Consider the following 12,379-nt stretch of genomic DNA (forward strand, 5'->3'; position numbering starts at 1 on the left):
ATATTGGCCAGTTCCCAATCAAAAGTTTCCCCAGAAGATACATTGCATGCTATGTTGATGTCTTTTTACTGGAACTCACTTAACTTTGGTTGTGAGTTACTGTAACCAATTTATTTTCCCATTGTCAAAACACTGACTCAGTTCACATTTGAACTGTTGGTTGATTCCTTTCTTATTCTCTTCAGAATTGAAAAGCTAAAGCCAGATTTTTTTTCTATTATTTACTTATCTTACTCCTAATCCATAACATTCATCATAAGTTTCCATACAGAGCAATACATCTCTCCTGTAATTAATATCTGTGTGCATGATCTTCGGTTGATAACTATAAGAATAGCTTTTTCGGGACAATTCACACTACCTAGTCAAGCTCCAACTGAGGGAATTATATTATTGTTATAACAATTTATTTTATTATCAGATTCTTCTGTATCTATTTTTAGTACTTTTTATGATCATTAGTAATTTTAAAAGATTGCTGGTCAAGAGAGACCTCATCAGTTTCTATTTTGCTCATCTCGAAACATAAAGGTTAAATTTTTCCAGGCCTGTGTTGCAAGACTTGGAGGTATGAGAGATAAAAAAATGAGGGACAGCCATTTCTTACAGATTCTTGACTTATTCTCACTATCTATGTACTTTTTCAGGGGCAGGAAGGGAATCGATGGGTTGCTCGTTATTTTGTTAAGGCTCAATTAAGAGAACTTTGCTGTTAGAAATAAGCGTTAATCTATTTATCTGCATATGATACTTACACAATTTCACAGTTTGTTATGCTATTGCTACGGAGCAAATTGCTGGAGCCGTCGGCTGATGTGTCCCTGGCTCTTGATGGACTGAGGGTCTTAAAGAAGTGGCTGGTGTGATAGTTGATGCATTGAGTAAAGAACGAATGGCTAACCCAGCACATTCCCACCCACTCCTGAGCTCACAATGCAGATGGCATTTCAGTGACAAAATCAACCGCCTACCGATCATGTGTAAATAAAGAATTAAAGGTCAACTGAGCTTTTTAAAAACTGATAATAGGCTATCCATGCCAAAATACAATTAGCATGGGTAGGCGGACAGGAGAGGCCAGGCCATTCTTTTAAAGCTGTTTATAGAACATTGGGAAGAAAGGAGTGTACTAACTTTAGGGGGTGCCCTTTGTGCATCAGGAGAACTCCCCCAAAAATTGTACCACCCCTTTCCTTCACATCCGCCTGCTTTGAAAATCCTGCCCTCATACCCTTTGACCCCTTCAATACGCTTCTCAAGCCCTCATCAACTTAATCCCCTGAATACCCTCACTCAAGAGTCCAAGCTGTCCACATAGATAACCAGGCTATTCCAGCTACAACACAACCATCCTCATTAGGATGTTCCTTCACTGTCACTGGGTGAAATTCTGCCATGGACTGCTGCAGTTCAAGGAGGAAATTCACCATCAGATTCTCAAGGGTATTTATTGTTCAGTAATAAATAACTTGATGCGCACATCCCCTGAAAAAACATAAAATAAATGAATATCAAGAGGTGTGAGACTTGAGGATGCATAAAAGCATTAGTGTCTTCCCATGTGCCTGGTGCAAATGTGTGAACGGTGGATAGACTGTCAATCAAGTGTGTTGTTTTGTCTTGAACTTCTTGTGTTATTGCAGCCTCAATTGTCCAGGCAAGTGGAGAACATTCCATCACTCTCCTGACTTGTAGATGATGGGCAGGCTTTGGAGAGTCAAGAAGTCAATTATATACCACAGAATACTCAAGCCCCTGAGATGGTCTTGTACTTACAGTAAATTATATAGATGTTCCGGTTATATTTCTGAATATTCTGACCCACTCCCACCCCAACTCCCAGCTTTATGCTGTTGAATGACAATTTTAATTAAAGTGAATTTCTATATTTGACGTGGAAGTGCTGGCACTTCCACATCATTGCTACCATCGATACCACCAAGTGCCAGCAAATAAACCCATTGGACTATAACCTGGTGTTGTGTGACCTTTGACTCTGTATTTTGATGAAGACTTTAAAGATAGGGTAAATGAGTATGCAGATAAGACTCTGAAGTATGCAATTATATACTGTGACCTCAACAGTCATGAAGAGAGCAGGGACCTCCATTACCTTTTCATCATGTTTCTGTTGTTAATATTGCTTGAAAGAAAATTGCAGTAATTGCATTTATTGCAATAATTGTATGAAGAACAGAAGAAACTAACCTAAAATAAAAAATGCACCTTTGGGACACATAATGGGAAATTAAATTGTGAATCTCAAATTGTGATTTATAAATAGTCCTATAAAATTCTACTAGCCTGTCTATATATATATATTTTACATCTAGTTAAGTAGTGTGGATTCTCTGATATTGCTTTTATATCCTGAACAATGCTGGACTGTCAGTTTTGTAACAACTACAGTTCACTTTCAATGCAAGTACTTTTCTTGTGGGGGCAGCAGTGGGGGCATAATGATTCAGTGATGAGCACTGTTGCCTCACAGCACCAGGGACCTGGGTTTGACTCTACCTTTGGGTGCACTGTCTGAGTTTGCACATTTGCCCCATCTCAGCGTGGGTTTCCTCCAGGTGCTCAGGTTTCCTCCCAGAGATCAAAGATATGCAGGTTAGGTGGATTGGCTGTGTTAATTTGCCCATTGTGTCCAGGGGTGTACAAGCTCGGTGGATTAGCCATGGGAAATGCAGGGTTACAGGGATAGGAGAGGTGGGTGGGTCTAGGTGAGATGTTCTTCAGAGGGTTAGTGTGGATTCAATGGGCCGAATGGCCAGCTTCCACACTGTAGGGATTCTATGATTACTATGCATGCAAGATGAAAAGTTCAGCACAATAACGTATTAACAGACAGTAAATATGAACATAAGTCCCTCGCGCGGCTCAGCTTTTGCTAACCATTGAGTTGACAGAGGGAAGGAAATATTGCTGATCCAAATGCTGCACATAGATTTCATTTAAATTACACAGCAAAGCTAGTCATGAAATTAGCTTGCGTAACTTTATTTCGAGGCACATTAATTTTAACTTATCGATTTCTTAATAGAGATACATAAAATAACTACTAACCTAATTCCATTACATCTCTATACATAATAAGTTTATTTAATAACTTTCAATCTGTTTCATAAAGATAAGAGTAAAATTAAGTTATTGTGAGCCAAATATTAGTTTGGAAATTTTTTGAAACAAAAATTGAACTGACAGTTACTTTTTACAGCAGAAAGCTGGTAAAATAAATCCATTGTAGTACTCCAAGGATTTTACATGTGAAAATGAAAGTGCATTTACAAAATATTTCTAAGATATTAAATTTAAAAGAGTCTTCTGGCGAATAAGGCCTTTTGGAAGTCATCTTTTTCATTATCATTCCTCAAGTTTATGTAGACAAAATGCTGTTTCATCAAGATGTTCTGAGTTAATTAACCTGATTAAAATTCAGCTACTACATTCCTCCAAATAAAGGAATAGCAAAACCCATTTTAGTCCAGGTGGGGCTTTCCAAAGGGGAATTCAATGCACTAAACTGATTGCCCCGAGTTTCCACATTGATTAGACCAATAACAATTTAGCTACCATAGTTCCACGGTTAAGAAGAATTTTCTTTGTGTCAGTTTATTAACCAATACAGCACTGTACTTGGAAAGGTGCCAAGTGTAAGAAAGGTTTAAGGGAGCAAAACATTGAGCGATGTGAAATTAAGTGCAGAAGGCTGAGAAAGGAGTGCATCATTTACTTTTCCCAACTGAGGACCCTTTTCAATCAACATTTGAAGAAAGTGGAAAATTTCGATTAAGTAGGTGGACGAATATCTGTGACAATAACCCGGGACTATATAGCACTAACCTGATATTCTTGGCAGAAATAAAAACAGAAGGTACTGGGAAAGCTCAGCAGGTCTGGCAGCATCTGTGCAGAGAAATCAAAGTTAATGTTTCAGGTCTAGTGACCCTTCCTCAGAACTTTGGACACTTCCTTAGAACAGTTCTGAGGAAGGGTCACCAGGTCTGAAGTGTTAACTCTGATTTTTCTACATAGACCTGCTCAGCTTGTCCAGCAACTTCTGTTTTTCTTCCTGATTTGCAGCAGCTGCAGTTCTTTTGGTCTTTTAGAGCAACTTGGTTGTTCTCACTTTCCTAGCCTTGTACTTTCCCCAGGTTTTCTTTTTAACTATGTTTACCCATCGATTCAATTAGTATTCCAGATCATTACCATTTACTGCTTAAAAATACATGTGGGATTTTTTCAGTCCCATTGACGATAGTCAGGAAGTCTGTAGGTCTGGTAAAATGGCAATAAAATGTATGAAATATCTGTTACTACATCCAACCCGCAACTGCCTCAGAACCTTTCCAACCACAGCATGGTACACTGCAGCAGCCTCCTAGCAACTTTCTTGGAGGTGAGCAGGAGGGAATCCGTTCACAATGTTCTAAGGTCTACCTAGGGATTTCCTGGCAGCAATGACCAACCTGACCCCCTCTAAAGCTGCTGCTGGGGTAGTGATGCCTCCAGCTGCTGGGATCCAACAGCTGAAACTTAGATTAGATTAGTTTACTTACAGTGTGGAAACAGGCCCTTCGGCCCAACAAGTCCACACCGACCCGCCGAAGCGCAACTGACCCAGACCCATTCCCCTACATTTACCTCTTCACCTAACACTACGGGCAATTTAATATGGCCAATTCACCTAACCTGCACATTTTTGGATTGTGGGAGGAAACCGGAGCACCCGGAGGAAACCCACGCAGACACAGGGAGAATGTGCAAACTCCACACAGAGAGTCAACTGAGGCGGGAATTGAACCCGGGTGTCTGACGCTGTGAGGCAGCAATGCTAACCACTGTGCCACCGTGCTGCCCACAACATCAAAAGATTTCTCAGCATTCCTTCAAAGACACCTCAACAACGGAGACACCCTCTCTCTCTCCTCAAGGCTTCAGCAAAGGTTTCCATAATCAGTGATGCTGTCAAGACTTTCAAACTGCTGGCTCTCTGATCAGGCTGGGAGCTTTGAGAAGCAGGTCATTATCTATAATTGGGTGACTTCCTAATCATCTGCGCGGGTAAAATTGCTGCGATGGTTCCAGCATACACTGGAATGGGGTCAGGACCAGCACTTTGCCTCAACACCAGGACCCATGGGACAATGACAAATTCCCATCTCACTGCCATCACGCCACTGTTGGCTCTTTTCCCAATCCGCTTATACGTCTTCCAGTTTTCAATCTTCCCACTGGTGGGAACAATTTCTTCCATTCTATTTTATCAAGAGTCCTTGAACATTTCAATCAAATCTCATTTCAACTTACTCTCCGGAGATCAGTCCAATCTTCTCCAATCTATTCACAAACCTGAACAATTTCACAAACCTTTTCTGTAACCAGTACAATGCTTCCACATGCTTCCTAAAGTGCATGGTCCAGAATTAGATAAAAATTGGGTGGCTGAGGCCAAACTAGTACTTTATAAAGTTTAATCTATACCTCTTAAGTTTATAGTCCCTATTTCTTTCACCACCTTATCAAACCACTCCAATATCTTCAATGATGTGCATACATAAAGCTCAAAACTCTCTGTTCCCAAACAATTTTTTGAATTATGTCCTGATGAGATGAAATTTTAATGACTTACTGACTTTTAAAAATAAAACAATGGTCTTTTAGTGGCTAATTTTAAAAATAACTTATGAGGAAGAAGTGTGTGCTGGCAATTTTAATTAAATAAAATACAAAAGGTGAAATTTAAATTCAAAACATCAAAATGAAAAGAATGTGGAAAGAAACTGTACTGGGCTGGACAAAGTCAGATGACACATGACACCAGGTTATAGTCCAACAGGTTTATTTGAAATTACACAAGCTTTTGGAGCACTGTCTCTTCATCAGATGCAATGAGAGAGAAGTGCACATAGACACAGCGTTTATAGGTAGGGAGATCTAAAAATCATACAACTGGAATGTCAGATAATACATTTCTGCAGGTTCTTTTCCCTCTCTCTGTCTCTCTCATTCTCACACATTAAAATTCTGAGACAAGTTCTGAACAAAGCCTCATACCTACAATTTAGTGTCTGACCTGAGATATCCCCTTTTGTATATTCCTATTGCTCTGCCTGTTTGTCATGACAGCACAGCACTGACGTTGACTGTATAAACACCGTCTAACATGCTTGGTCACTTGCAGAGACGTGTTATCTGACACTGAATTCACACCAGTTGTATGATCTTTTGACCTCTCTGCCTATAAGTTCTGTCTGCGTGCACTGCTCAATCACTGCACCTGGCGAAGGGGCAGTGCTCTGAAAAGTTGTGTGATTTCAATTAAACCTGTTGTACTATAATCTAATGTTGTGCGACTTCTGACTTGTCCATCCCAGTCCAAGACTGGCACCTCTATAGATTTAAGGTGAGAGGGAAAAGATTTAAAAGGGACCTAAGGAGCAACGTTTTCATGCAGAAGGTGGCGTGCATGGAATGAGCTGCCAGAGGAAGTGGCGGACTCTAGTAAATTACAACATTTAAAAGGCATCTGGATGGATATATGTATAGGAAGAGTTTGGAGGGATATGAGCCAAAGGCTGGCCAATGGGACGAGATTTATTTAGGATATCTGGTCAGCACGGACAAGTTGGATCAAAGGGTCTGTTTCCGTGCTGTACATGTCCATGACTTTGACAAGTAATGTTTCATTCCCCTAAAGGAATTACTTTAATTGACTTTTTCTTAGCTTTATTATTGCAATGCTCCTATTTATTTCAACAAAGTGTCTCTTTACAGCTTGCAGAACAGTCTGGCACAGAAGACAGGATTTTGTCTGCAGCAATCAGTAATATATAAATGAATGCTTTCACAAGGGTTTTCATAAATGTATTGCTACAAACACTTACTTCACCAATGAGATATAAAACAGATCCTGCACTAATTAAGATCCCAACACGTTTTTTATCCAAAATATGCCCAGCAGAAGATATTAATTGCCATCAGGATCAAAGCATTTATGTTACACACTTGTCGCCACAAATGTTTCTCTTCAATGCTGGTTAACTTTGCCTGGATGGCATCACTTTCTTCTTTTGAGAGTTCAGGTTGCTGCTGTACCTTGAACCCGCATAAGCAAAACAATATTTTTTTCCACTGGGGTGGTTCCACTGTTTTAACAGAAATAAACACAGAAAGATTAAACAAAATAATCAGCTTTAATTGTAATAAACAAGCAGTGTTGAAAACAATCTTTCTCAAAATAAGCATATTGCTGAATGGATTTTGGGGGTCAGCAATAATCTTACTGGAAATATATGTCCTTTGGTGACCTACACATGGACCAGTTAGAACTGTAAAAATGCTACAGCACAGAAGGGAGCTATTCAGCTTGTCATCTTGTCCTTGCTGACCCAAAGACACTCAGATGCCCTTTCTAATTCCATCTTCCAGCACACCGCCCATTGCCCTGCAGCTTACAGCACTTAAGGTGTTAAGTACTTAAAACTTTCAGCAAGTTCAGGAAAATATGATGCAGTGTAACTTATGAATCTCCAGAATTTACTGGTTTGTTCAACGCTATATTGTTTGCTTCAAATAAACAACATCATACCTGTAAGAATTTCCATTATTACTTATAACTTGCTCATTTTGACACAGAAAGTTAGTCCTGGAATTTAACTGCATGAATACCTTCTTAATGCAAATCTCTCTCTCCAGGGATCAGAAAGGGAACAGCAATTTCATTCCCACATGAGAATCTAAATAAAGTGTCATATCTTATTTTTGTTCTCTTACTTTCCCTTTCACCTTATTTCTCTGTCTCTCAATCTCACCTATCCTACTCTGATTTTATATTGATTATTCCTGTTCCTCTCCCATTCTGCTTCAGCTTTCTCAATCTTGATATTTCATTAGCTGAGGAGAACACTTTAGTCCAATTGTTCACTAAGATCCCAGATTTTCCATTGGCCTTGACATTCAATCTAAAATGCCCGAGTTCCTGACTTCTTTTAACAATTACTTTATTCAAAGTTCTTGAGAAGATTTGTAGCTCAAGTTGTGGATGAGGCTGTTGACTTGCTCGCTGAGCTGGTACGTTTGTTTGCAAATGTTTCATCACTGTTGTAGGTAACATCATCAGTGTGCCTCCAATGAAGTATTTGTGTTCTGTCCTGTTTGCTATTTATGTATCCTAGTTTGCTGAGGTGGGTGGTATCATTTCTGGTTTTGGTTCTTAGTGGTTGGTATATGGGATCTAACTCTATGATCAACTATCACTTGTGTCCATACACACAAACAAAGAAGGATACCAATTCAACTGGGACAATGAATCCAACCTAGGATAAGACAAACAGACACATACATGGGAATTCTTGGAGGACTGGCAATCAACCCAGAACATCATTAACAAACATGGAGAGTTAGACCCCATATACCAACCACTAAGAAACAAAATCACAAATGATAGAACCCACCTCAGCAAACCAGAGCACACAAATAGCAAGCAGGACAGGACACCAATGTTTCACTGAAAGTGCAGTGATGATGTTACCTAGTATGGTGACAAAATGTCCGCAAACAACTTAACAACTCAGCAAGCAAGTCAACAACATCAATTACTTTATTTTCTACTTCTTTTAACAATTTGCAATATTTCTTACTGTTTTCTTTCTTTTCTAACCTTATACCTTTTGGTTCAGACCGCTTTCCCCCTTCTCAGTCTCTTCCTTTAGTTATAGTGAATCTAGATGGAAAGTAGATGATTTGAAGAGCAGATCACTGACATTGTAGATCAGTTAGCAGAGAATACATGTCCTAATTGGACTAGAATTACTGGAAAAACCACCACTAGCATATCTAATAGCTAGTATGTGTCAATACCATTGATTTTGGCCCTTTTTCAGAAACTCATCTCTCATTTACCTGTTTCATGTTGTCCTTTATCCTCCTTAACTGAGTGTACTTCATCATTACTCTCAACTGTCCTTTGTTGGATCCAGGGATCATCTGATTTAATAACTGGTGTTTGTTCATGTCTAGACCACCATGTTAACCGGACCAGCTTTAAAAATATAAATTATTGCAATCAATTACTCTCTGACATACAATCATATGTGCAGAGTACCTTTTCTTATTGTAAATATTGCACGATATTAAGAAGATGTGTGCTCAAACTTCGTTGGCAAAATATTGGCCACATATAACTTTGTGATTGCGTTGGACTGGGAGAAAAATAACAGGTATTACTATTTATCACAGTAATTAACGGCCTCTTAAGGATCTGTTAAGGGTAATTTCCAAGCTCCAGCCAGGACAAGGAAGAGCTGACTGCAAAACCAGTGTTATAGTGTATCTGTTGGTTTGGGGGATAGAGATGTGGAAGGCTCCTACAACATCAGCACTGATTTGTGTAGGATCAAGGGACTGGATATAGGCAAGCCCCTGTCTAAACTCCTGACAACTCTCGCAACAACCCAGCTCCAGAATCCTGAAACTCTCTTCCTAAAGCTCTGTGGGTGTCCATGAAACAAAGATAGTAGCAGTTCAACAAGTGATTCAATTCCTTACCATCTTTTCCAAGGCAATTGGAGATGGGAAAAAAATGCTGGTTCAGCCAATGAGGTCCTTATTTCATGAATTCATAAAACAAAATTCACGTCTGCACTAAGAGTTTTTTTGATACAGCAGTTTCAACTCAAAGTGTCTGAGCTGGAGGCCATGTTACCACATTTTTCTCCCAGGAGGCGGTCCAACCTTTAGGGTAAGCTTTTCTAATTAACCAGTAGTCGGGGACAGGAGAGTGTGACTGTGAGCGAGGCAGGTTATGGAACCCAGAGGCTATAGCAGAGGAGCCTCAGCTTTCATAATTGTCCCAACAGGTTTGAGATTCTGCTTGCGTAGATGAGAATAGGAGCTAAAAGGTGCATGAGCGACCTGACCATAGTATCATGGTGCAGAAAGCCATTTAAGTAGAAGGAGTAAAGAGGAAATGTAGCGGTTGTAGTGAGCTGGATTCACATAACTCTGCAGTAATGAGTGAGAGGTGACAAGTCAGCATTGCTTCCCCAGTTCAGGCATTCAAGATCTGAGACGAGTTTAACAATGGGAGGAGAAGGGTTCAGTCATCGTGGTCCATGTAGCTACCAATAAATAGACAAGACCAAAAAAAAAAGCTTCTCTAGAATAAATATGAGGAGGTGGCACAAGTTCAGAAGCAGAACTTCAAAGATAAGGACCTCCAGATTATTATGTGAGCCAAGTGCAATGTTTTTATCATTCATTCACAGAATGTGGGCATCACTGGCTAGGTCAGCTTTTATCATCCATCTCTGATTGTCCAGAGGGTCTAGGGTCACATGAAGGCCAGACCAGGTGAGCATGGCAGTTTCCTTCCCTAAAGGACATGAGTGAATCAAATGGGATTTTCCTGACAATCAGCAATGGATTCATGGTCATCATTAGGTTCTTAATTCCTGTTTTTTAATGAATTCAAATTCCCATTATCTGCTTTGACAGGATTTGAACTCCATCTCATTAAATAATATGAGGTCTCGTGTAGCATCCCCAGAACATTACCTGGGTATATAGATTAACAGTCCACGAAGAACCACTTGGTGCAATCCTAATCAGATCAAATAAAATAATTTGTGGGTCAAAGACTGGTGTGCTAGAAGTGGGTTCTGGGTCATGGGGCATAATATTAAGGAAAGTGGGGGCTGAATCACTGTGATGGTATATACCTGAGTCATGCTGGAGTGTAGCCACATAATTAGGGAGTAGAGAAGCTTGTAAATCAAATACTTAGGTGAAGAGATCAAATTTAGGAAGATATAGTAAATCACAGAGTACAGAAAATGCAAGAGAGAACAGTATTAATATAAAAAAATGATAAACAGACCATGACAGGTTGGCATGGAGAGAACAAATCTGAAAGTGAACCAATAGATAAAGCTAGAGGTTACACAAATAATACCAGGACAGAACTGAAGGCACTGTCTGTGAGTGTCCACATTGTGGACAGAGGCTAATGTCTTAGGGCCATAGGTTGAAATCCCATCATGGCAGATAGCAACATTTAAATGGAATAAGTAAATTTGGAATTAAAAAAAAGCTAGCCTAATGCTGGTCACTGTCATTAAAAACCCAGCCAGTTCATCAATTCCCTTTAGAGAAAGCAACTTAGAAATTTTCTGCTCATTAATTATAGTAAAGAGGGATGATTTATGTTCAAGAAAGCAAGATGCTGAAGCAGTTTGGGGAGAGTTAAGAAACGATAAAGGCAAGAAGTCACTTGTGGGAATAGTATCCACTCCCCTAACACTGACCACGTGTTTGTATGGAATGTAAAGGATGAAATAATGGACCTTCCCAGAACTTGTCTACATGTAGACCAGAATAATCAGTATAGTTTCTTAGAACAGCATATTTTGGCGCTAACCTGAAAGCAGGTTTTACTAGTCCTAGTTTATGGAATGAGATAAGATTAATTAATAATCTCACTGTGAAGGCACCCTTTGGAGTGAGCAACCATAATATGATTGAATTTTATATTAACTCTGAGGGGGAGAGGAGTGGTCCAAGACTAGCATTTTAAACCCAAATAAGGATGACTATAAGGACATAAAACAGACCCACAAACTATTACGTTAAGGAATAGGCCAAGTTTTTCAGTGGGAAACATTTAAGTGGATTTTTCAGAATACATAAAATTGCAACGAATAGGAAATATACGAAGGGAAAGACCCACCATTCATGATTAACTAGAAAGGTTGAACATAATATCAAATTTTAAAGAAAAAACATATAATCGTGCAAAGACAGCTGGTAGTGCAGATGGTTGTTCAGAATATATAAAACAGCAAAGAAAGATTCAGGGCTGAATAATTGGTTTGGTGGAGTGATTCTCATCGTAATGCTGAACATTATGATTCTCACGTATCATACCAAACTCATCACTTAAATTAGCTTTTCAGCCCTCACAGTGAGCATCAATTCCCATTCCATCCTGCCATGCGCCATTCCCAAGCAAACCACCACTCATTGAAGATAACTGAACTCTGGCATCCTTGGACGAGTGCCATGTTTAAAAGCCCATTGTACTCCAAGACTGTCCATCCGGAGCTGCCCTGCACAGTTCCTAACATTTGGCTACAGCATGGTTAACAGGAGGTAATTGGTGCCCCTCTGTGTGGGCGTGGTCCTGAAGTTCCTGCTGGAAAGGATGGTGCATCCTGTTCTCCCTCCCCAGACCTGCAGTAGGGGCCAGGATACCAACCATAGCAGTCTGATCCCAGATTATCACTTCGGTTGAAGCAGTCTCAACCATCTGGAAGAATACCAAGTGCTGTAGGTATGAAGCCAATGCCTTTGCTGCTCTGCCATAATTGTCACCACT

General features: G+C 39.7%; 1 protein-coding gene across 2 annotated transcripts in view; it reads right to left on the minus strand.

Annotated features, from left to right (window-relative positions):
* Positions 1-6,592: 6,592 nt before the first annotated feature.
* slc5a9 (solute carrier family 5 member 9) overlaps positions 6,593-12,379 on the minus strand; it is a 107,612-nt gene continuing 101,825 nt past the window's right edge. Inside the window, exons 13-14 of one of the 2 annotated variants that reach the window (XM_043699241.1) lie at positions 8,908-9,046; positions 6,593-7,151 (exon numbers count right to left, since the gene is read on the minus strand). In XM_043699241.1, the coding sequence (XP_043555176.1) occupies positions 6,946-7,151; positions 8,908-9,046 (345 nt within the window). In that variant the 3' untranslated portion in view covers positions 6,593-6,945. Of the gene's footprint in view, positions 7,152-8,627; positions 8,729-8,907; positions 9,047-12,379 lie in introns of those variants that run through there. The other variant, XM_043699242.1, reaches the window with a different exon arrangement.

Source organism: Chiloscyllium plagiosum, chromosome 11 (genome assembly GCF_004010195.1).
Source record: "Chiloscyllium plagiosum isolate BGI_BamShark_2017 chromosome 11, ASM401019v2, whole genome shotgun sequence".
In the NCBI taxonomy this organism is placed as follows: Eukaryota; Metazoa; Chordata; class Chondrichthyes; order Orectolobiformes; family Hemiscylliidae; genus Chiloscyllium; species Chiloscyllium plagiosum.